The sequence below is a fragment of the Labrus mixtus genome, chromosome 20, assembly GCF_963584025.1.
Source record: "Labrus mixtus chromosome 20, fLabMix1.1, whole genome shotgun sequence".
NCBI classification, from domain to species: domain Eukaryota; kingdom Metazoa; phylum Chordata; class Actinopteri; order Labriformes; family Labridae; genus Labrus; species Labrus mixtus.
In genome coordinates, this window is record NC_083631.1 from 15,179,000 (window position 1) to 15,203,978 (window position 24,979).

At 42.5% G+C, this 24,979-nt stretch overlaps 1 protein-coding gene across 8 annotated transcripts in view; it reads left to right on the forward strand.

Moving 5' to 3' along the window:
* Positions 1 to 24,979, forward strand: part of arhgap23a (Rho GTPase activating protein 23a) — a 64,217-nt gene that overhangs the window by 17,270 nt on the left and 21,968 nt on the right. For 5 of the 8 annotated variants that reach the window (XM_061065791.1, XM_061065794.1, XM_061065795.1 and 2 more), the window contains exons 1-5: positions 12,802 to 13,592; positions 20,471 to 20,674; positions 23,178 to 23,202; positions 23,582 to 23,674; positions 24,467 to 24,545. In XM_061065791.1, coding sequence (XP_060921774.1) covers positions 13,350 to 13,592; positions 20,471 to 20,674; positions 23,178 to 23,202; positions 23,582 to 23,674; positions 24,467 to 24,545 — 644 coding nt within the window. In that variant the 5' untranslated portion in view covers positions 12,802 to 13,349. Of the gene's footprint in view, positions 1 to 12,801; positions 13,593 to 15,840; positions 16,028 to 20,470; positions 20,675 to 23,177; positions 23,203 to 23,581; positions 23,675 to 24,466; positions 24,546 to 24,979 lie in introns of those variants that run through there. The other 3 variants (XM_061065799.1, XM_061065796.1, XM_061065797.1) reach the window with 2 other exon arrangements.

Here is a 24,979-nt window from a genome sequence, read left to right on the forward strand (position 1 = left end):
TAGCCACAACATTTATAGACCAAGGTAAAAGAAAGTCATTAGTTGTGCCCCACTGTGTACAAAATCAAGGCTGATTGAAGAATGGACGCCATTGTATCGATCCAAACTTTTCTTTCTGCTCTTTTATGATACTTTAACTGATACACTGTTGTCTTTTGCTCACATTTTAAAATCTTACACTCTCATAATGTAAAAGAAGTGCAACGATATTTGTGGTACAACCTATGTGAATATGAATGGTATGAATAGGATTTGATCACTTTCATTTGTTATAACTCTTCTGGTTTTCCTCCTTTAAACATATCCCCTGGATGTGACATTTACCGTTCCTAAAACTGGTACCTGGTCATAATCTCCTTCTCCTTCTCCTCTCTCTCTCTCTCTCTCGCTCTCTTGTCTCCCAGCTTGATGCGTTTCATGTGGCGTCTGACTGGCAGACTCTGGGAGGTTTGGTGTGAAACAAAGCGTCTCTCAGAAACAGATGAGAGCTAATTAGATTCAGCCTGTTGATGGTCTGGTTTGCGTCAGTGCCTCTTTGTGCCTCCGTGTGTTGGTGCCTGTGTTCATGAGTGTGTGTTGTTTCTGTGCAGGAAATATGAGACTATCGTACTGTGTTCTACATGCCAGGGGTCTCAGTTTTTATGTGATGCTCAGCATAAAACAGAAATGAGGCAGGAACAGGTCCGGTCTTGTTCTGAAATGCAGACTTGGCTTGGTCTGTATCTGTCTGCAGGATCAGCCTGAAGGCAGCATTGCTGGGTTGAATCAGGGTCAAGGTTCAGAGGTTGGGGGCCCCCTCGTCTTACACTTGGCCCCCTGTATAGAGCCTAAAGAGGCAGGAGGCAACTCCTGTCACAATGTGCCGCACAGGCCACAGAGGTTAAACTGATTTCGATGCAGATGATCCAATCCTGCGTCTCTGTTTTGTCTCGCTGACCTCTTCATATCAAATGTGCACATTTTTGTGCCGTGTTCTCCTCATGTTTACATTTTTGCAAAGACGATAAGAGAAAGCTGAGTGCTGCTCTGTGTCGCTCCGATCAACTGTGGAGGCTTCCTTTTTGTTTTTTTTTACCAACAGCAGGGAATATGGAATGTGAGAGAGAAACAGGAGGAGGGGGTCCAGAGGAAAAGGGGTGCAAGAGATAAAAAAAAAAAAAAATAGACTGAATCCTGATGAGTCATGGGGGGAGAATGATGCCACTGTGACAGACAAAACATGATGAAGTAATGGAACATGAAGACAAGCCAAAATAACAGTTCCTCGCTTCATAACCTGCAGAAAAGAGGCCAAACTTCCGACTACTCTCGTAAACGTTATGCTCAAGGGAGTGTTTACAGCGTACATGATGTTCTAGGATGTTATTGGTTGTATGTGGTGGGTGATAGGAGTTAGTGTTTTGTTTTGTTTTATCCCACTACTTAAAGTCAGCGGCTGGAGGTTCTGCCCAAAAACGTATTATCCAATTAAAGAAAGTAGCCAAAATAGTTATTTTTCCCCATTTAATTGACTTTCAGCTCTAATCATCACATGCTGACCTTATGATGTGCAAAACCTTACATGGCAAAGATATAGGAGGGGTACTCTATTGATTTAGTATTGCTCTCAGCTGAGGGAAGAACATGAAAGACATGGCAAAGCAAAGTCAAAAGGATCCCTTATTTCACACAGTGCCATACTCAACATCTGCAGCTTCACATGAATGTTTTCAGAACATTTTGCCTTTTGTGTAATGTGTAGTTTGAAACTGTAAATACAAATTTGGAAATGTAAAGTTAAGTTTGAAGCATCTCATTTCTTTATGAATAAAGATAATTTCCACATGGCATAATGTACATTACTCTCACTAAGATGTTCAGTCTTTGTTTTCTGAGATGCTACCTTTTTAAAGTATTTGGATGTTTTGCATCTTCTAGCAGAATAACAACATGCTCTTGTTTTCATCCGAAGATTTCTGTCTGATCACTTTGATGATGTCTGCTGGCTGTACTGAAATGTGACTATTTGGGAGGTTCTCCTTTCGTTGTTTATACAGTGTGTGGCAGAATGCCAGCAGACATCCATCCAAGCTCGGGTTTTGAGTTGATGAACTGAGTGGGATGACTCACAGACATCTATCTCTACTTCCTGAACAACCTGGGCCAAAGTGCTGCTGTGTGACTGTGAGAGCACACACACACACACACACACACTAGCACACGCACACACATATATTCTCTTATCAGTCATGCTTTTCTGACTATTTGTAAGCAGTCTTGGGAAGGAGGTGGGGGTTGTTTTGACAGTCCAGCTAAAAATCACGGGACACAGATTATCGAGAATCTAATGAGGAGCTTTTGGATGCTGGGAAGAGATAGAGCGCTGTGGTTTTGCTGATGTCTGCTGGTCCAGCAGAATACTGCCTCATGTGTACCATCTTGCTAAGATTAACTTAAAGGCAAATGTTGATGTGTTTTAGTTTTTTCTGTGAGTGCAAATGATCCAAAATCTGACCTCTTCAATACTGTACAGTCACTGTAGTTAAAGAAACAGTGTGAACTTAGGTAACACATGCATTATTCATTACATTAACACACAAGAAAAATCCAAGTCAGTTTTCAGGAAGGGAACTTGAGCATCACAACAGACTAATCGAATTAGATCTTTATTAAATGTGGAAAATTATACTCAAGTTATTTCAGCTAAAAAATCTGCCTTACAAACTTTATGTGGTTGCATCCATTTCGCTGGAAAACTAACAGATCACTATGTGTGACATATGATGTATAGTAGGGTCCTCCACCGCCCTTGGCCAATAGTTATCAACCATACAGCCCCATATTATCCTAATGGTAATGAAAAGTCCCCCACACCCTTCTATCAATCCTTAGTTCAGTTTGCACTTGACTGCTCTCAGCCTATGTGTGTTTCTTGATTTATCTCAGGGACTCGTGTTTTTCACTGTCCTTGATATGTGCACACAGTGATCCTGTATCAGTCACTGTCATGGTCTGTTTCAGATGAATTTGCATTCACATCATCAGGCATCACACCATCTGATGAAAAACATGGCAAGTAAGCGCCACTCCACTCCAGATTCTGGTTTTGCAAGTTTTTGTTGAGCTGCGTTCCCACTCCCATCTCTATACAGCTTCTTCCACTTTTATTTGCTTTCTCCTGTTATATGTGTCACCATCCTTGTTGATGGAGTGCTTCTTTTTTTATACTCTCTAACCCTTCCCAAATTCCAGCTTTCGCTTCTCTCATTTCCCTGAGACTTTGAGCTATTGCTGACTGCTCTTTGTTGCCTTCTATGGTCATCTCATTCCAGGATGCTCCCCTCTATAACTGCTGCTTTCATTTTTCAAGTTCTGCAGCCATTTAAAAAGTTTAATTTTGATTCTCATTTTAAACACTTCTCCAAACAAAATGTCATCCTTAAAGAAGAAGGCGTTTGCACATATACGGTTGGTTCGGGTTTCATTTTTGCACATCCACTGCTTAGTTAAAATGAAAACTAACAGGTCTTCATGTTTTATCAGCGTTCCTCTCAGCTGTAACCAGTGTGTCTTTCATCTGCATAACAGACTGAGAACATGTGTGTGTGTGCGTGTGTGAGAGCTTCACGTCAACAGTCCTGGTCGTTCACAGTCTTCCCATCGGGCTGCTAAAAGACGAATACAACCGAGACCTGTGATCCCTTGAGGCTACATATCTGACCCTTTTTTCTGGGGTTGAAACAAGCCATGAAACGACAGAGGACAGTTTATATCTGCAGGGTCAACAGTCTCAGAGTCTTTAGTCGGACCTCTAATACAGAGTGACAGAGGCTAAAGACAGGGTACAGGCATCAGCATCAGGCTGGCATATGGATCTTATCATTATATTAAACACACACAGGGCAGTGCCATGAATATCAGCCAAAACAAGAGACACCAGCAGCATCTCTGTCCTCTGGAGATGTCCCTTTTTTTTTGCAGTCGAGTGTCAACAGGAAGGAGCAGGCAGATGATATAGATAGCGTGGTGGGCTGATCCTGTATTCAAAACATGCTGGGCTGTATCTTTATACCATCTTTGTCCAACTGGGGACCGACCATGAGAGGAGTAGGAAGCGGGATGAAAAGGCCAGCAACGTTTGCTATTCATCGGTCAACAGTGTGAGAAAAGAGGCTCATGTAAATGCCATAAAAAAATCACGCTTTGGACATTTTGCTTGGTCTCTTACACAACATGCGATGCCTTTGCTTTGGGCTTCAGGCAGATCGTAGAAAATGTCAAATTTTCAGGAGAGAAGATTTGATTTGTTAGCCTGAAAATTCTTGCACTAATTGATTATGTTGTGTGGATATCTCTTACGCAGTGGCACTGTTTGTTTGGGGCTGAAAGAGGTCAGTGTGAGTGTGCAGAGAGAGTCATGAGTCTTAGAAAACAGATTGGAATTTGGGACATTCTCAAAGAAAGTTTTGAAACTCTCTGTGACTCCTTTGACTTTTAGGTTCCTTGAATTTGTCCAGATACAATCAGGGATGTACCAGCAATCGTCAAATATCCAGACATAATCTACAGATTCCTAGGTGATCACATACTCTCAATGGGTCATTTTGATGAAATTAAACTCTCCCTCACTCCCCAAATGGCTACTCAACACCCTGGGACTCCCCTTTTATACCCTGGACTCTACAATCCTGTGCGAAAAGAGCGATGGAGGACTTCCACAGCCTGGTGTGAGCACTGGTGCTTGGCAGGAATGTAAAAACCAGATGACCTCAAATGGAAACTCCAGGGCTGCTGGAAGCAGGCGGGCAGGCCATCTCACTTGCTCTAATAAACATTCAGGCTCCTTCTGCAGTCCTGCTTTCTTTTTTTTCCTCCTCTCTGGCTCATGTAACGTCCCAACCTGGCTCAGCATCGCCTCCACCACGCCCCAAATCTTGGACTGATGCCTGGTTTTAGGCCTATAGGCTGAGGCACACTGTTGGATCCAGCTCCATCTTCAGCCAAGGAGAGCAATGACGTCATCTTCCATTTCCAAAGATATAATTTTCATCTGCTAATTACACAGAGGCAAAGATGAGCTAAATATATACATCTGGGCTTGTAGAGGGGGAAGAAGGGGCTGTCTGATGCCCAGACGTAGATGAAGACGGGGGTTGGGAGAGGCCTGCTAGAGCCCTGTGGTTTTCTACTGCTGAGGCCTGCTCCTGAAAACAACCAGCAAAGAAAGAGACGAGGAGAAGAGGCAGAAAAAATGGAAGTGGGGGGGTTGACTTTTATTGCAGCGGAGCTCAGACGTGACGCTCTGATTGCTCCCAGCGGTTGTGGTCAGTACAGAGGAGAAGAGAGGCGAGGAGGAGGGGGGGGGGGTTGGGGGTACATTGCAAGGGGAGCAGGGTTAGCTTTTTGCCAGATGTCGTCATAAGGCATCCTGGTATATATATAGTGTATATATGTTAGGAGACAGATGTGTTCACTCAAAAGGAAGCCCAGCTTGGAGTTTAACCTATAGCCGCCGCCTCATTGTGGCGCCCAGGAACAGCAGGATTCAGCCGCTTCAGAGTTGTTTGTCTCTTCGTCCATATTTGATTACATTCGACGTCTGCATGCCGTTTTTCAAAGATATCACACGTTTAAACGGAACAGATTTGTTTTGAGTCACACATTCCTAGTCACCAGTTGGATCTACAAGCTCACAGGTTATGTTAGCAAGAAAGGAAGAAAAAAAAAAACCAACTCTCACTGGCTGTCATATGTCCCTATATCTTATGAAATTCAAAACGCCTTTTCACTGCCTAGCTCATGTTTCCAGTTTGGAGGTGTAGACCGGTTTATGTCCTGGACCTTCACGCATCAAAACATCAGCTGTGAAAGCCAATTTGAAACCTGTAACGAGCGTAAATGTCTCCGCTGTCAAACTCGTCCCCCTGCAGGGTTTTTTTCTCAGGCTGGAATAGAGGCACTTTGTTGGTTCTCATGGCAACTGTCAGTATGGATGTGATGGCTGATGGGTGATGGGGGACTGTGATTAGGTTGAAGATGGGTGTCAGAATGAAACCTGACAACCTGCATATTGACAGCATTCGTTGGAGGAACCCTGAGTGGCTGGACAAGATCACGTTAATCGAAAATCGAGAAAATACGCTTTTTTTATTTAACATTTAAGCTATGCTAGCTGTGGTTGGTTGCTACAGATGTTAAAGACGTCTTCAGGTTAAATCCTATGATTTCACGGATCTCCTGACTTTTACTTGGGCTTGAAAAACAAATCTTACCTACTTGGTTGTCACGCCCCCAATGCCTCTGAAACCAATAACACTCCCATCTGCCTCAGCTTTACTTTTCTGTAAAGTGCTAATAATAAACCTTAGCATGCTTAACACACTCAACATCAAAATCACAATGCGTGCTAAACATCAACATATTAGCATTGTGACTGTGAGCATTTCAACTTGCTGACGTTGGCTTATCTCAACACACTTCACTGTGTCCTGCTTTACAGTTCAGCAAACGAACTGCAGACTTCTTATAATAATTTTTGTATCTGTATCAAAAGTGCTATATCAGTTATGCATTCGCTTTTGTTATATCAGCTGAGAAATAGTTTTTTAAGCTGTTCTGAAGGAAACTTCTAACCTTCAGAAATACTTGTTGAGGGGTTGACCTGGTGGAGACACTCCCTGCTAATCAGGTTAAGGTGGAGCAGCACCGTCTCTCCACTTAGCTGAGCTGGGAAGCGTAATGGCTCTGTGTGCTTAGTTGTGGCTTCTCTCCTTCAATATCACTTTCTCTCAGTCATGCATGCTCTTACTTACAGTTTGAATCACAACTGATACGCTGCCCTTGAGAATAAGTGTTGCTCAGCTGAGGAAATAACCTCTTTTTCTGAAACGGGGTCAAACGTGACAGATCGTCCTCCTGCAAACACAGTCACACAACGTCTTACAGCTTTGAATAATTCATCAACATGGCAAGATTTCAGTCGACCTACACGCATGCTGGTAGCCGTGTGTTTAGTCAAAGATTTCTTTTGGCTGCTGATGAGGGGGCAGGGTGAGGAGGGAGTGAATGTAGGTAATTAGAGTGTATCTGTGAGTAAATATGTGTCATTTCTATCATAGCTACAACTGTGTCAAACCCCCTCTCCTCCCTTAGTTCGCCAGCTGCTTCTTTCTACTTCCTCGTTCCTGTTTCTGCTTTAGATCACTCACTCTGCCCTCATTTTTTATTCTTGGTAAAAAAAAAAAAAAAAATCCCCCCAGTGCTTGCTTTCCAACATCTGTTAGCCCCCCGCCCCCTTTTGTGCTCTCTCTCCCACTCCCTATCAGGCGTTTTTTTTTTTGCCGACGTAGAAGCTTGGCTGGCTGGCTGACTCATGTATCCCACACTCCCTTGTGGCAGATGTAGCATGAGCCAATCACTTTTTTTTTGTGTGTGTGTTATTAATCCCAAATGTGCTTTTTCATCTATTTGGCAGGGTTTTCAGTTTTGCTTCAGCCAACATGAATTGTTCATGGCGTCCTGTTTCAACCAGAGCTCATTAGTTACACTATCAACGGATCTCTTGAGAAATGAGACACATCAGACCATTAAAGTAGGACACGCATTGTTTTGAAATTCTGATAAATAGTTGATATTTTTAGAGTAATTTATCAGGAAACACTGCCAACATCGATGGGTTAAATCTGCTGAAAAATTATGGTTTGCTGCTTTTCTCTCTTGAATATCTCTACTTACTGGGTATTTTCAGTTTTTTAAGCTGTTCTCTGACAAAATGGGATATTTGTAGTCATGAATTTGGTGTTTTTTCTGAGTCGACTGTAATAGTAAATGGAAGTTTTTTGGATTTGACACTGATAAAGATGCCTCCATGATTTTAGGAAATTGAGATTGGCATTTTGTCCTATTTGCTGACATTTACTAGATTAAAGGAATAATCACAAGGGAATACTGATCAGTCAGTTGCAGCATTTGTAAGTGTTTGGCAGCAGTTTGTGTCAATAATTAGGAAAATGTTATGCATAATTAATATTTGGATCTGTGAGGGTGTGATGTAAAGTTGAAGTGTTGTTTCGTAATTGTTTTCATGCCGACAGACTGCAGTGTAACACACACACACAGACTCAGACATGAAAGTGAAGAATGCATGCATAATGCGTTAGCTTCCTTGAGGAGGAACACATGGTCAGGTGGGCTGCTTTAAACACTTTAATCCTCCATCCTCCTGGAGTAAGCTGGACATCATTGTTGTTGTTGTTATTGTATCAGTCCTGCTCAGACCACCCAGCTCCCCTCAGCTGTGGGTTGATAGGATATCTGACCCTCGCACATTTCTCCTCTACAGAGTCCACCTGCTCTTGTCTCTGGACTCCCCGAGTTTCCTCCTCAAAGCCACAACAGGTGTGACCTCTGTGATCTCTGGCTGCCCTCTCTCAGCCGCCTCTCATGTTATTAATTAGTACCTGACATAAGAGCAATGATAAGTACTCACAGGTTGTGAAGACACACACACACACACACTCACACTCACACAAACACTTACATATTCACATCAATGCTTGAGCCATCTCAGCATAAAAGTGTGGTGGTATATGGCCGGATGTTGTGTCCCCACCCTTTGCTCTGTCACCCCCACCCATCTGCCGTTAGTTCAATTCTGTGTCACAGCTGCCCTCTAGTGGCTGCGGAGTGGTAACTACACACTGAATGCAGACAAGTAGGCCTAAAGGTTAGAAGGCACTGGGATTTACTGGAGATTTAAAACTCATTAACCTGCTAAAACAACAACAGATATTGACTCCATCAATGTATGTCAGAGGCAAGAACTTGGTGTTGCACAATATTTTCTGTTTTTAAATAACTGAACAAAATGAATACATTGAACAATGAAAGATTTTTTATTTTTTATTTTTTATTTATTAACTTAATTTTTTGGGAAATGTCTTAATGTTTAACTTGAAAATCTTTCCAACCATTAATGTATTTTTTTCCCCTGTATGTAACCAAAGGCGAAATATTCCACAAAATAGATTTCAGGAAAAATGCAAAACTACCAAGCCTCAGTCCTTTGCCTCTTTAAGTCATGAGTGAAAGTAATTTTTACCTTCTCAAATGTTGTATTTGGAAGTGCAGTATTTAAAATTAAATCAGCTTTCCAACAACATTTAGACTAAATTGTCTTAAATCCCCATAGTTATATAATGACCCTCCAGATTCCTCCTGTGAACTCTTTGGGAGGCTGTAAACCACCGCTGGTCATCATGCTTATTTTTGTGGCTCTCTCTGTTTCACTTTATTTCATTAACAGCACCATTGTGATGACTGAAAAGTCATGTGGAAGCTCCTTGAAACCATGAAAACCTCTGGTGCCACATGTTGAGTCAGCGGCGTGTCAGCACAGCTTTTCTCTCACCAGTAGGGGACAGGATTCACACTCTCAGGCTTTTCAAAGCTTCACATTCTGGTGTTAAAGGAATCCTTCCATCTCTGTCTTGGCTCATCTGTTTTTTTTTTTTAGTTTCATGGTGAGCAGGAACCTCAGACTGTCCTTCATTGACCCTTACTGCAATTTTTTCCTAAATATCCACTGCCTGTGTTTAGAGACAACACCCCATGATTGTGTCTGCAGCAGCCTGGTTTGTTTGTGACACGCCAACTTCAGCCTCATTCAGCCGTCTTACTCTTCAGTCTCTTTCATGTGCATTTCTTCAGCTGATTCCTCTTTCTTGAACCTCTGTAGGAAACTTTGTTTTGTCTGGCCACTATCAAAAAAAAAAACGACTGTTAGGCCTCCGTGTAAATCTTTTGGCTCATGGTCATGTTATGAGTGTTAAGGGGATTAAAACGTATCACTAAACTAATCCGTCCGTTACACCGGCATTACCTCCCTCCTTCCCTCCCTCCTTTCACTTTTCCACTGATGTGTTTGTTATCAGAGAGCGGAGGAGGCCGGGGCAGGAGGCAACGAGGCGTCGCTCCTCAGAGATTAGCAGCGCGTGTCTGCCTTTGATTTTCTGACATCAAGAGCTTTGAGCTGCCAGGTTTTGATGAAAGAAATCCTTAATATGAAGTCTGCATACTCTCCAGGTTGCATGGAGTTTACTCAGCCATCAAATCATCTGATAGGGGCGTTATGCTGCGCTGATGTGCATTAGACCTATATAACGACTCAGGCTCAGGCTTGTGCAGACAGTGTGGGTCAGCGGTGAGAAAAAGTGTTATTGTCACAACTCTTCATGTGTGACTGTGTGTCCTCCTCCATGTAAACTGTAAGTCAAGGCCTTTTGTGTTTTACTCTTGTTTTTACCCTCTTCATTCTCCTCTTCTTTTTGTAAATGCCCTGAGGTGAAGAGAGAAAGAAGAAGAGGGAGCTGCACACACAGACCTTTTGTTTCCAAATTAGGCCATGCTGTCCCCTCGCCAAAGCTGACTGTTATCAGGAATAATTTGATATGAAAACCCCACTCTGTGCTGCCACTGTGAAATAGAGGGCTTGTATATTTTCAGATATTAAACCCTCATCTGGCTTTTCACACGTCTGATCCATTCAGCTGCTGCTCTGACAGCCGTCTGTGATTTTCTTTTCTGCTCACGGGGTGTGGTCTTTTTTTTTTTTTTTTTTAACATATCTCTACCTCCTGGAAAGAATCGGACCCTCTCCTGCACTCGCCGGTGATCCACTCTCCTCTGTCAGAAGGGCGGTTCCGCCTGGTGGTGTGTTGTACCACAGAGAAGGAGAGAGAAGAGAAACCCCCCCCACAGCCCTCTGACTTTATGAGGAACCCAAATTACATAGTCTGTATATTTATACTCCACTGTGACTCAGTGGGACGTGTGTATGTGTGTGAGAGCTAGTGGTAGATTCAGCCTTTAGTGTTCCCATATAAACAGTGTGTATGTATGTGAAAGCGTGCTGACTATATAAACTATTTAAACCAGAGAAGTTGCACTTAGTGTCTGAAACCTGGTCCGTTATTATTGCAGGAAAGGGCCTTAAAAAGTGACGCAGTGAAACTTAAAAAAACAAATGTCTGCATTGTTCCTCAAATGAATATTTTCGAAACACGACATTTCCAGGAGATACACCCGGGGCTTTGCCGCTATAGCTGGAATTTGACTGGCATGTTAAGGTTAGGTAATTTAAGCAAACAAGTGACATCACTTTGACAGTTCTCTGTCGAACAAACAGTTCAGTGTTTTCATCATAAGTTGAAAGAAAGGTGAAACATTTTCCTGATTGATTTTTTTTTAAGTTATGTTGTTGGACTTTATTTGATTTGTTTTTGGATTGGAAGTCTGTGATGGAAAGCTGGGGGCATTATGTAAAGTGTAGGATCCAGTGTTTTAGAGCTTAACTGATCAAGAGGACTCATGTCCATCAGAAAAACATTTGCATTTTGCATTTGAGCTGCGTCCAAAGCTTTTTGTATCAACATTGCTAGATTTCCGCCCTCTCTGTGAAGATCAGCTTTGAACCAAGTTGGCAGTTAAAAAAAGCTCTTTAGCATCCTTGGTTAACTAACATGTTGTACAAAACGAGTTCTTTTCTATCATGAGTTGGCCCTTCATAGTGTTGGCATATATTACTTTTTAAATTTGTAAATAGATTAAAATATGTCTCTTGATATTCCATCATGTTCCCCAAAAATGTTGCAATGTTGAAATGTAAAACAATACTTTCTGTAATAGCCAATCAAGAAACAGGAGTTGCATATTATCTGAGTTCTGCCATGTGCTTTCAACAAATGTTAAAATCTGTTCCTAGAAATACTAAAGGAAAGAAAGACACATAAATAGAGATCGAACTGATCTAATTGATTATATTGTAGTATTTTAGTGGATCATGTTGAAACTGTTCAGCCCTGAGGTGTGTGTATCCAGAGGGTACAGTCTGTGTGTACGGTCTGACGGCCCTCTCGGGTCAGGTTAGTACTTGCCCTGCTGTGCGGCAGGTGAAACCTGTCTAACCTCCTCTGTAACGGATGTGCGGCATGTTCACAGCGTCAGAGCGGAGGAAAGTGCATTGTCTCAAAGAACATGGTCACCTGTCTACCTCTCTCGCTGGAATCCTGGACGCCTGGCTGTTTGGTGAGAACTCTGCCGCTGTGTGGGAGACGGACTGACTGATTTAGTGTTGTGGTGTAGAGGTGTCAGATTGGATCCTGTGAGGAGGAGTGTTTGAGCAGGAGTATGGAGGTCATGTTGACATCCAGCAGCAGACCTTCTTATTTTCAAACCCTTCATCTTTTCCCGTTTTCTCCTCTAATTATCATCTTCCTCTTCTATGTTTTTCTCTCTTTAGCGAAAAAAGAAAGGGAGTGAAACAGTGAACACAGCAGCCAGGCAAATGTTTTCTTTTCTCTTTGTGCTGGAAATTGGCCTCTTTCTCTTTTTCTCTCTGTGTTTGTCTCCGCTCTGGGTGGAGGGGAGGGCCAGCGGAGGCAGGACCGGCTTTTGTGGAGTTTAGCACTGGGATCACAGCTTTGTCACTGTGTTTGTGTCGCTCACACACACACATGCAGCACATGTGCGAGCGCTGGGCTCCCTCTATATGCATCTGCAACACAAGAGAGCTCTACTGTGGATTTATCTTTTTGGCAGCAGCCTGCAGGGGATATCGTCATCTGGACCCCAACTTTTGCCTACAAAATCCGGTTCCAGTTTTACTACACAGCATAGTTGTTTGTTTGCTGACTGTGTTAGTCGCTCGCGAGGAGAGAGGGAGCAAGTGATTGTCTGGATATGGAATGAGGAAGAAAAACAAAAGAGAAAGGAAAAAGAAAAACAAGAGTTGAAGAACTGATGCTTGATGAGATACAGAGATGAGAGTGAGATGAAGGGATTTGTTTGGCACTCTAAGGAAGAAAGAGAGAGAGAGAGAGGGCAGTGAGAGGGAGGAGAGACAGAGGATCCAGCCCTCCGGGACAGTAGTGTGTGTTTTTGGGGGTGGACTGACTGGCTTTGTATACAGAACATCACTGGACACCAACAGGAGGGCCACTCTCTGTCAGTCGCTCTGTGTGTGTGTCTGTAGTGAAACCAGACCTACCTCTGATCCCTGCGCCACACACACTCCTCCATATGCTGCCCAGGAGCCTGCCTTCTGCTTCCCCTGCCCCTCAGAGAGTGTGTGTGAGAGTCTCAGAGAGCTGCTTCTCGGAGGTTGGGAGGCTGTGATGTGGAACCGGGGGGATTAAAGTTTCTGCAGAATCAGGACTGACAGTGATGGAGATGATCCAGGAGACGGAAGATTTAGTTTCTTGAATGACAGGAGGACCCCAGAGGAGGATTTCTACCCTCTGCCTGACCCGCCCGTTTTTTTCCTCTTTCCTTGATTATATCATCTGTATTTCTGCATCTGGCTTGAGCAGCCCATGTGGGCGCTGAGGGTGGCGGATCAGAGAAAAGTCCACGCCCCGATGCCCGCTGCTATGCTCCCGTGCCCCGCTCTGTCCGGGTCTGACTGGAGCTTCCAGAACCCGGTGGGGGTGGACTGCAGCGCCCCTGAACCTCGCTGCATCTGGTTGGCGGTGCTCCGCGGCCCCACGGGTTCGACCTCGGCACCAACGCCACCCACCATGCCTGTTAGGCGCAGCCAGAGCTCTCACCAGCTCAGGGTAAGGAGAGGTCACTAAGGTTCCTTTAGTGGCTTCAATTACTGGCTGGTTACAATTCATTATAATAAATGATATTGTCGCCTTGGGGAAATCTGTCCTGTTACTAATAACAGATTCACTGATTCAAAACGTCAGTCACAAGCTGTAGTTGAATGATTCCATTTTATTGACTATCAGTTTTAATGTTTTACTTTGCAGCTATATGATGATGTGAATAGAACAATGTGTATAAAATGCTAAGGAAGGTATTTGTTATTTTTCAGGTGACCTGATAAACCTTTTAGACTGTAAAATATCAGAAACTTTGGTATGAATTCACAGTTCACCCATAACCCTGAGTAGTGTCATCTCTTAATAATGTATCTGTCAATTCAAAGTCAGTTTGATAAAACATTTTAAAACAAGGGTTTCAAATCTCTGCAGCCAAGAAACTGAAGCCTGTTTTTTTTATTTTTTTTTTTTAGATTCTTCAGTTTAAGCAGTCAGTAGATCCTTAAATTGTATCTTTCTTTGAGTTTCTTTCCATCATCTCGTCCATTCATAATCTAATGATCTTAAAGAGGAGCATGTAAGCGACTCCTCCCCCAGGAACATGATTGTGCAAAACGTGTTGTGTGCAGCCCATGGTCATTTCTGTGGTTCTGCACGAATAAGATTACACACAGTGATGTCAGCACAATCCTCGGCACAAACCGCTGCGTGGGTACGTGTGGAACTGAACCCATTGTTTTTAAACTGTTAACCACTCACTTGACGACAGATTCTTTGACCTTTCACCGTCTCCAGGCAGGCACTTGTCTTGCCTTCGGGCTGTTTTTCGGTTTGGCGCTCCTTGTATTTGAGGCTTTTCCGGGAAACGTGACATCAGCTTGTATTACTGGATGTAAATGCAAATAGTTATTACTGAAGAAGTTTTGTCAGTTTAAAAAAATTCCCAACAGCTGAAATTTCCCTCTTGGCGTGTGTATCGTGCAAGGGCTGGGTGTATCGTGCTTTCTTTATTTTAGAATCCTGGCGTGATTTTTGGAAGGTTTTCTTTGTGATGGGAGGGACTATTCAGTGACATAACGGTGAACAAAGGTTTGTTAAAGACAGATAATACATAAATAAATAATTTAAATGTTTTTAAAAGATTACAATTCAAACCTTTTTCAAGCTATTTATTTTCTTTCACAATGTAAATTACGTTTTTAGCACAATTACAGGAATATATTCAATGACTTCTACATCAAAAATACACATTATGCTTAAAAGATGGTAAATCTATGGGCAAAATTGAGTGAAGTTGATTAGCCTCAACTACCAAACAATCTATATTTCTTGTTGCAACGCTGTTTTAAATTTTTCTACAGCTGATCTATATTTTTTTTGGCAGTGATTCTACTATACTGTACATGTGTCATCTTGACCCTTTCTTTCCTTGAAGCGGTTTCTAATTAGCAGCCAAAGACACAGAACACTCCAGAGTGCCACTTGTAGCGAGGCCCTGTGGATCTGTACAATTGTGCATCCCCCCCCCCCCCCCCCCCCCCCCCCCCAACCACCCCTCATGGTGACTGCCCTCAGAATTCAGGACATCACTTCCCCACATGAACTCATTCCAGAGTCTGCATACATGTGGATATAGGTTGTTAGCACCCCCCCCCCCCCCCCCTCTCTCTCTCTCTCTCTCTCGTTGACACAGTTAAAGAAATGTGGCACAATCAGGAATGTAGGTGTGGGGGGAAGGAGAGAGAGAGAGAGAGGCTGTACGCACACAGCTGGGACAAACACATAATGTACACTGTTGTTTTAGGAGAGAGGTGTCTGTTTCAGTTGGAGTGAGGAGTAAACTAACTGTTGATGCCAAGTTGCTCGGTCTGATTGATAGATACTGTGTCCGCGTGCTTTTACATTTGCATCATTCATTTTCTCTTACTCTGCATCAGAACCGGTTTTGATTAATATCATGACATGAAACAGCCATAGCTTATTGAGCTAAGTCTGTTAAAGTTATTCTCAATCCTTTTCTTGTGCCCAGGATTCTTTATATGAAAATAAAAACATAAATCATCCATACAAAGCAATCCACCGGCTCTAGAAGTAGAAAACCCAGTTTGACTGACGTTGTATCATTCCTTATCTGCATAAAACCTGCGATGGGGTTGAACTGGTTTTTAAGCACACATATTATATTCATGTTGACACTGAGGTGCGTGCAAACACACACATGCCTGGCTCATAAAGCACACTTGTTATGTAAATTAAACAGTGATATTTGAACTTGTGTGCATGCTGCTTTAGATTTGAATCCTTGCTTGTCAGGCAGGTTGTGTTCTTCAGTCGGAGCGTTAGAGCACAGCAGGACATTCATACACTCATCATGCATCTCGTTCTCTGGATTTAAGATGCATCTAGATCTGCAGAGGTGGTGGAGCTCTCCCTCCGTGTGGCCGGTGAGTGCAGGAAATACGAGGTCCTAGGTGGTTGACATTTCACGCTACCCCTCTCCTCTTCTGGTCTCTCTTGGCAGCCCTGAGTGCAGACAGTCGCGGCTGTCAGGATTAAAGGCTCGTCAGCATTTGTAACGTCCGTAAAGCTCCACTTTTCAAACAGGTTGCAGCTCTCAGCTTTTTAAAAGAGCATTATTGTTCTGCCCTGCTGGGGTTTTAGCAGGAGCCCGGCTCCCCCGACAGACGCTGCATTCCTGCGTGCTGCTTTTCCTCTGGATGGAGGGAGCAGAGGATTGTGTGTAGGTGTGCTAACCAGCACGTACGCTTGTAAAATTGTGACTACAGTCTGACAACGACTTATGTCTTAAGAACAAAAAAGTCGACTTGATGTGTTTATTCAAAGTATCTCAAATGGATTCCTTTTTACTTTTTTTTATTTAGATTTCAGGAAAGCAGAAGGAGCTCTTAAATATGTAGAAATCTGGAGTTGTACATTTGATTTACAACAGTATCAAAACAGAGATGGGGTAACAATGGACATCCTAAGCACTGACATTTTGTCTTTTCATCTATACATCTCAATCATATGTTTTCTAATTAAAATCAGGAGAGGAAATATCCACAATGACTTGCTTGCTGCTGGTTTGTGTGTGTGTGTGTGTGTGTGTGTGTGTGTGTTGTCTAAGTAAACAGCTTTAACCACATAACATCCACTCAATATAGGAAGCTGTTGTGTGGCTTCATGAGTTGCTCTGCATATTCAAAAGCATTTGTTCCCAGTGCAACATTTTTTTTAATGATGTCATCTTCATGCCATAATTGGGATCCCTCAGGGCTCTGTATTCAGACATTATTAGCCTGAACAGATGAAAACGTGTCCACATTTCAGCGCTGAAGGGATACATTCCCAGTTGAAGAGAAAGGGGGGGGAAAAAACAAACGTCTTCTTTTCTCAGCATAACATAAGAGCGATGTTCCCCATGTCTGTGCCCTGAGCTTACATAGGAAGTCAAGTTTGGACCGAAAACCACAGAATTTTTTTTTTCCAGCTGCCTGTTGGTTGAACTGAGTGTCTCAAAGCTGGGAGAGGATGGAGCATGTCAGCAAGTTCAGACTTTTTTGTCTTTTGGGTGAAAACTAAACTGAAAACTGCTCTCGTCAAGGTGACCGGTATAGGAGAGGATTGTTCGGGGCTTCAGGGAGGAAAAAAGTCCAATGTAGACTGGGCAGAATAGATGAGCACAGTCACACGTACACATACATACAAACACACACACACATCCCACATAGTCCAGAACCGCCGAGTGGGAAACTGTTCTGGCTCAGAGACCCAGTTAGACCCTGTGTGTTTTGGGTAATCACAGGGTTTGGTATTCCCTGCGCCGGGAGGGGCCATGTGGTCGAAACCGGCATGCTGGAGCCTGTCCCTCGCTTGGGCTCGATACTCCTCCTCCTCTTTCTCTGTCCTCCTCATCCTTCTCCTCTCATTCACTCTCTCTTTGCTCCCTTACCTCCTCCACCAGCTTACAGTTTGTGTTTCAACTTGTCCGTGCCAAACCGCTCCCTCTGAGGAATTCTCTCAGTCTCTTCCTCCTTTCACCCTCTTGCTCTTTCATTCCCTCTTTTCTCTTGGTTTTTCTTTATCTTTTTCATTTAACACTCCAAACACTCCTCCATCCTCACACGATTCTTTGTGCAGCTCTCATGCCACATAATGGGACTCACTGCTCGCCTCTTTGAGAAAATTACAGGTGTTACTTTTCATTGTTTAGACTGCCAAACTAAAGATCATGCTCTGAGTGTTAGGGAGTTCAATCCGCAGTATATCCCTGTATTCTTCCTTCGGAGTAGGCGTTTACTTTGGAAAACAGGCAAAAATGTTTTGGAAAAGTACATTCAAGTCCACCCAAACAAATTTCCTAAAAATTACATTTCAGTCAGGACGTTCCAAACTTAATTTTGCTCTTTCATTGAACGGAACTTAAAAGTAGAGGAAGGGAGAAAAGTTTGGTCAAAGTCAGCACATCGGATTTCCATCACAGCTGAGCGTGTGGTGAGGAAAGGAAGAAGCGGTATAAAGGGAGGAGAGCTAAGTGGAGGAAAAAATGGTAGGAAAGAGAAAGAGGAGTTAACATGTGGAAGTACCTCTACCTGTTATTTTTAGGAGCATCTGGTTATGCCGGCTCGCAACACTACTGTACTTCCTGCTGTTGTGTGGCTGCATACAGGCTTGCCCGGTGAAGTGTTTGTTTGTTGTATATCAGTGAGAGTGTGTGTGTGTGTAGACAGGAGACAGGAATTGAAACATGGGGTGCTCACATAATTGAGGGGGATTGTTGCCTGTAGTCTAGACATGTTCACCTTTGGCCCATTAACGCTAAAGCATAGAAACGAACATTTTCACACTTAAATACGTCAAAGTCTTAAGAAAGAAGGCATGCATCAACCTCAATTTAACACTCCTAAGTGCATGTTTACATCTTGTTTACTTGCTTTTTTAATCGTAACCCTGGAGCGCTCTTATTTCTGGCATTATTCAGTTTCCAAACCACACTGAGAATGCTGTAAAAAAAAAGTGGCTGTCTGCTTGGTCCTGGTGGACTATGGTGCTGTTTTTAGCTTGAATGACTTCACAGGCTAACATTTACGAGATGTATCTTGTGATCATGGTAAGCGCTCTCCATCGTCTTATTCTTCATCGTAGTTATAACTCATGTATTGTTAAAACTTGAGCTGCAGATTCAAACAAAGCAGACGTTGCTGTCGTGAAGCACAGATGAGTGATTTGGGAACATAGTGTTCTGTGTGATTTACATGCTTGCATCTCTACGTTTGTTTGCGTTGAGCCTATGCGAGAGTTTTCTCTTTTATAATTAAAGAGCAACCTCTGAAGTTGTTTTTGCAAACGGAAATTATTTTTTCATTCTTTTTGGAAGCATCTTGACATGAACCAGTCCGAATCATAAACATACCACACATTCTTATTGGTCTTCAAAGTGTACATTTCTGATGATCTGTAAGCAACAGATTACACTAAACTGAATAAACAGTCAGTTTGTACGAATAGCAAATGGTATCAGACGTGCAGACATCTGGGTAGTACTGCGAAGACTAAATGATTTGGTCAACAAGATGTCGGCAAATAGAAAATATTTATTGTGTTTGAATTGCTTGTTTCGTCTTATCAGCATTCCCAGACCGAAAGATTTTCAGTTTACTTTAATAACAAACTGAAGAAACAGTCAAGTCTGTAGGGACTCAGCTTGGAAATTGAGGAGGCTTCTGAGATGTAGATTTACCTCTTAGGCAGGGCTGTAGTTCATTGGAGCAAGGCATGATGTGGCAGTTATTCTGACATCACTCTGACAGCCCTCCCCATGTGTCCGGCTGTCTAAGTCTGAAGGATAACCTGAATAAAAAAAAAAATATTAGATCAAAATCTTTCTTTTCAAATGACAGTTTAATGAATTGTCCAATGAATTGTTGAAGCCTTAAAAAACAAGCCATCAGAAACAAACTCAATGTTTTCCCAAAGTTTTTATATTTTATTTACTGTGTTCAAGGTGTTTTTGGAGCTTTCTCAGGGTTAAAATGTTGAGTTATGCACTGAATTATGTACATTTATAAATAAAGTTTGTTGACTGTGAACGCTATATTTAATTTTAAAACAATTCCACAGCTTATACACTGAGCTGTGTTTTACTCAGTCACAGTTTTTTAACAAAATATTGTCTCTCTAGGCTAAAGCGTAAGCAGTGCGTAGTCATTGATTGACTTCAATCTTGAGCTGGCACCCACAGTCATGATTTATTGCTATAGGTCAAAAAGAGTTTTTTTGGGAGTTTTGTTTTACTGAAAAAAAAGTTTGGAAGTGAACATGCAGTTCAAGATAACTAAACAAAAGCAGACCTGATGACCCCCTCCTCCTGCTCCTTTCTCCCGCCTGTTTGGTCAGGTGATGGTGTGTGACTGACAGATGTGGGTCGTCAGGGCAGCATGAGGGTGAGAGTTCTCACGTGTGTCTGTCAGCTGAGCTAGCTGGGCTTGTTTACCCGACCTCAGCAATGAGACATTTAGAGAGCGGGTGGAAACCTGCCTTCAGATCCCCTGTGGACCCTCCTGTCCCCCGCGATCAGACCTCAGTCAATGTGGTCACAACTTGACCCACTCTCTACACCAACTGCATACCTATACATTTTTAAACATCCCATTCATGTCACTGGAATCATGAACCCCAACTTTAAATATCTGTAATTGAAAATGCTGTATGTATATGTCCTCTGGGTAAAATTACACAGTTTACATCATTATTATTAGGAACATTATTTATCCTTTACTGTTTGTAGACTCTTTTACGTCTGAGCAAGAACTGAAAAGAAAATGACCAATGAAATATACACAAGCCTTCCTGAATTATACTGACTCTCTTTCTCTCTGTGTCCACAGGCTAAGGGTCGGAGGGATGTTCTCTCCTCACCCGGTGACAACCCTCGGCCGCCGATGGCGACCCGGCCGGGAAGGGAGGGGGTCGGCATGGGATGGAAGGGTCCTCGGACGCTGCTTCTCCATAAGAACTCCCAGGGTTTTGGCTTCACGCTACGCCATTTCATTGTTTACCCCCCGGAGTCAGCTCTGCACACCAACCTCAAGGTGAGAGAAAAGCTGAGAATCACGTTAAAAGCTGTTGAATTATTTGAAAAACATCCAGTTTTAAGGAGAGCTCTAGTGGTTTTTCTCTGTAATTCAGTGTTAAGCATCATTACGTCCTCTTTTCAGCTTCCGTGTTTGTTTTGACGGCACACATGGTCTCCATTTTAGCCTAGCTGCCATTTGAAAAGATTTCAAACGGCTTATGTTTCACTTGCTGAACCTGCGACAGAGCCAATTAGAGCCTGGACATACAGCTAATCATGCTGGAGGGGAGGGTCAGCAAGTTGAACTGAGCAGAATTAACTCACAGACAGGCTGATTAGAGACAATGGGCTGCACAAAACAAGCTTGTAAACGAGTTAATTGAAGGGAAATCAACAAGATATGGAAGCAAAATAAAGACATGGGCTCTTTGTCTGTGAGAAAAACTGAATTTAACATGCTGAGGGATATAAACAGCAACCACATACCCTTTCAGTTTCACAATTGGCCTTGTTTTTAGTCTTTGGTGGACTCAGGATTGTTCTGCTGTTTTGGAGTGAGACTCAGTGAGCCAGCGGTTATTTAGCTCTTTTGAGGTGTGGGGGCAAACGGCACCAGATGTGAAATTGAGGGATGTTGAGGCTGGGGTCGGGTAAGCACAGCTGAAACAAGGCCTTCATTATTATTGTACCACCACCCCACCACGAAGCAGCTGCAGATAGGAGCCCGGATTGAATGAGATCTGTTGTCTTAGCCTGGTACCACTCCCTGGCAGGCCGTACCAGGCCGGACACGGACAATAGGCCCACTGCTGGCCTTTGGCCTCGGTTCTGTCCTTGTCTCCTCTGCCTCGAGGGTCACATGGTGGTATGGGACAATCAGACCTACAGAGCTGCCCGTTCTTATCTGAAGAGCCTTCATGGAAGTCTCCCAAATTACCCCCATAGTGTCCAATTATCAGAGGCCTACTGGGTGCATGGCCCAATGGCTCACTTGTAGTCCATGGTGTCTGCATTTTCTTGGTGTCTTAAAGAGTCGAGGAGGTGCTTACACGTGTATTTTAACATTTACATTGCTATGTTTAGTGTTACATGTCACATTGATCTGTATAATATGTCAGGTATATTTACAAACGTGAGCACAGGTAGTTTTATACATGTAAAAGGTCAGACCTTGTTGACCCCTTAGTACAAAATGAAAACCTGCTATAGGTTCTTATTCCCTCCTCCTACTGTCTCCCCATCTGTCCTGGATGTGCTCCGACTGGGGCTGCCTGGCTGTTGGGTGTCCCCAGCTCGGAGCTCTATTCTGGGGTCTGCAGATCTCCTTTCTCTGCCTCTAAACCCCCCATTATTGTCTACAGAGCCAGGAATGAGCCCACTCAGCGCAGCATAAAGCCAGGCAGCAGTCAGCCCATCAAGCCTCTAACTCCAAACTGTCCACTCAGCTTAGTACGTGTGTGTGTGTGTGTGTGTGTGTGTGTGTGTGTGTGTGTGTGTGTGTTTGAATGCATGTGTGTATGTGTGTGGACATGATTAGACAACCTGCAGCCATCAAGTCACATTTCAGCCACCGTCCTCCACGGCTTTGTGTGTTTGTTTGCTTCACATGACGTCATGTTTACCTGCAGACTGTCTAACCTGAAAGTCAGTGTTTGTTAGTTTGTGTCGCAGCTGAACTCCAACATTAAGAGCTCGTAAAAACAAACAAACGGTCTTTCTCAAGAGGTTTGACTGAGAATTTGGCGTTATTCATGAACTGCTGGTGAAAATTACTGAAAGGATACGTTTAAATTCTCCCGTGGTCTCTACACTCTAAAACTGGGTACAGTTGCACAGCGATGGGTTGACGTAGGTCATGTCGGGGTTAGCCTGGGTCAGACTCTGCTTCTCTCCACAAAAATGTTGAATTGTGTTGTAATTTAACCAGGAGCATGAGCACAACAGTCTAACCACACAAGTAATTTCCTTGTAAATCTGATTCTGTTTATTATCTCACACTAATGGATGTATTTTGCTGTTTTCTGTAATGCATTTGTTCAATTATTTGTTCTGTGGTTGTTTTTGATTTAAAGACAACAGATGAAGAAAAAAAGCAGCTAGCTATCTTCGGTGTAATTATTTTTAAATGTGTGCTGTAATTGCAGAACTATGAAATAAAAAACTGTCTTTATTTGTACAGCTGAACAAACAGAACAATTCTTCTTTCATATTTACTTAAAACCCAATGACCTTCATATAAGAAATGGTCATTTCTTTTGTCTTGGATGTTGTAGACTGTCTCACATGTTTTTACTGGTGCACACTTTTTCATGTTTGGAATAGTTTTTAGTTTCATTGTAGTAACTTGAATTATAAATATAACAATGAAAGTGTTCTTATTTTGACACAAGCTCGTACTCAGATATCTTTTTTACTTGTCTCTTTAAACACTTTGACACTGGTTGTTTACTATAAATATGACTTAATTTGACTTGACTTTGGATTGAAGCAGTAACTTTCTCTGTCTCTGTTCTTTGCAGGATGAGGAGAACGGTAACGGAAAGGGTATGTTTTTTTTTTTTGTTTTTTTTTACCTCTTTCCCTGTCTTCTCTTTATAAGGCAGTTAGATATTAATGATATGATGAGCTGAGACCTCCATTATTCCATCCTCTGCCCTCTATTGTGCAGCTCATCTGTGCCCCCTAGAGGACACTATGCAACACTGCAGCTAAATAATCATGTCCAACTGCGTTTGGACTCAAAAGAGAACAGAAGTATTTAATGTTAATTTAGCTCATATTTAAACATTCTGCAGGCCAGAAAGGTAGTAGAGCAAAGTTACTGAAAAGATGCAAAGCTTTTAACTTTAATATTTATTCTTAAGAATGATGAAGTTTCTTTGTCTTGTCCCTCATCAGTTCTGTTTTGTCTTTTGTACTCCAGGTTACCAGAAAGGTCGACTGGAGCCGATGGACACCATATTTGTGAAGAGCGTTAGAGAAAAAGGTCCGGCCCATCAGGCGGGCTTATGCACAGGTAAAAGGAACACAAGCTACAGGAGCATTAGCATCCTGGTTTGCATTGGAAATCTGTCGGGGAGAGCTCTGATCATGTGATTCTGCAGATAGGAGCAGATGCACACTGCATGGAATATTCAGAGTGGGGTTTAGCGCATTTACTACATTACATAACATTTGTATTTTTCCCACACGAGACTTTTTTTTTTTTTTTAACTTCTTTGGGTGATATAACACAGATACCAGTATGACAACTCAAAGCCTCTAGTGGTTTTTGAATGTGACAGAGCTACTGAAGTGTTTCTGTTGTGTCTCAGCTCAGACACACACAACCAGTACTACAGTGTGCACGCTTGTCAGATCCAGAACGTCCCATGCTAGAGTGAACACATTAAACGCACACTCTCAAAGCACATTTGGATGTGTTCCATCTTGCATGAAGTCAACATTAATGCATACAGACTTTAAACACAGTTATCTGAAGTCTTTCCAGGAGCCTCCGTTCATAGACGGCTAAGCAGAGCTGACATCACAGGCTTTATATTATTAAACTGGGAACACATTACTGATTATTTGAGAGATATTTTAGTTTTCTATTAAAGAATTATAATACACAAGATCTTTTTCTTGGCCTGAGATGAGATGTATGGCACCGCCTCACGTTTTGTTGAAGTGAGACACACTTTGGCCATTACATTGTTTTAAGAAAGTATTTAATAAATAATTTAGTATTGAAGTAAATTCAAATGCATTGGATATAGTAATAAACTATTGTGGTTACATGTGTTTGTTTTGTGTGTGTTTTTTGCAGGGGACCGTCTGGTGAAAGTGAACGGAGAGAGTGTTTTAGGGAAGACGTACTCGCAGGTGATCGCCCTCATTCAGAACAGGTAAGACGTTCTGCCTTTCAGCACTGTGGGCCTTTGGTCTATTGATTTAGCCAGCAGTGTGTTTGCCTTTTCTTTGTTAGCTCACCTTAGTGAAGACAGCACTTGTATACATTTTCTATGCTTCTAATAAAGAGTAGCCTGCAGCAGTGTTCTCTACACACTCCTAAAGTCAGAAGGTACGATGCTCCACACGGGAAACAGGGAGCTGAAGAAGTGAAGCATAAACCGGACTAAGGATGGACTAGTTAGGTTTTATCTGCTGCCTGGTTTAGACTACAAAAAAAGAAACTATTTTATTTAATTGACCTTTTGTACTGTGTCTTTCTATTCAGATGCCTAAGCTTAGGTGCTGAAATCAACTTTTCATACATGAGTGTGTTACATATTAACGGTTTGTAAGTCTAAAACCCAAAAAGAGCTAAATACATTTCAGA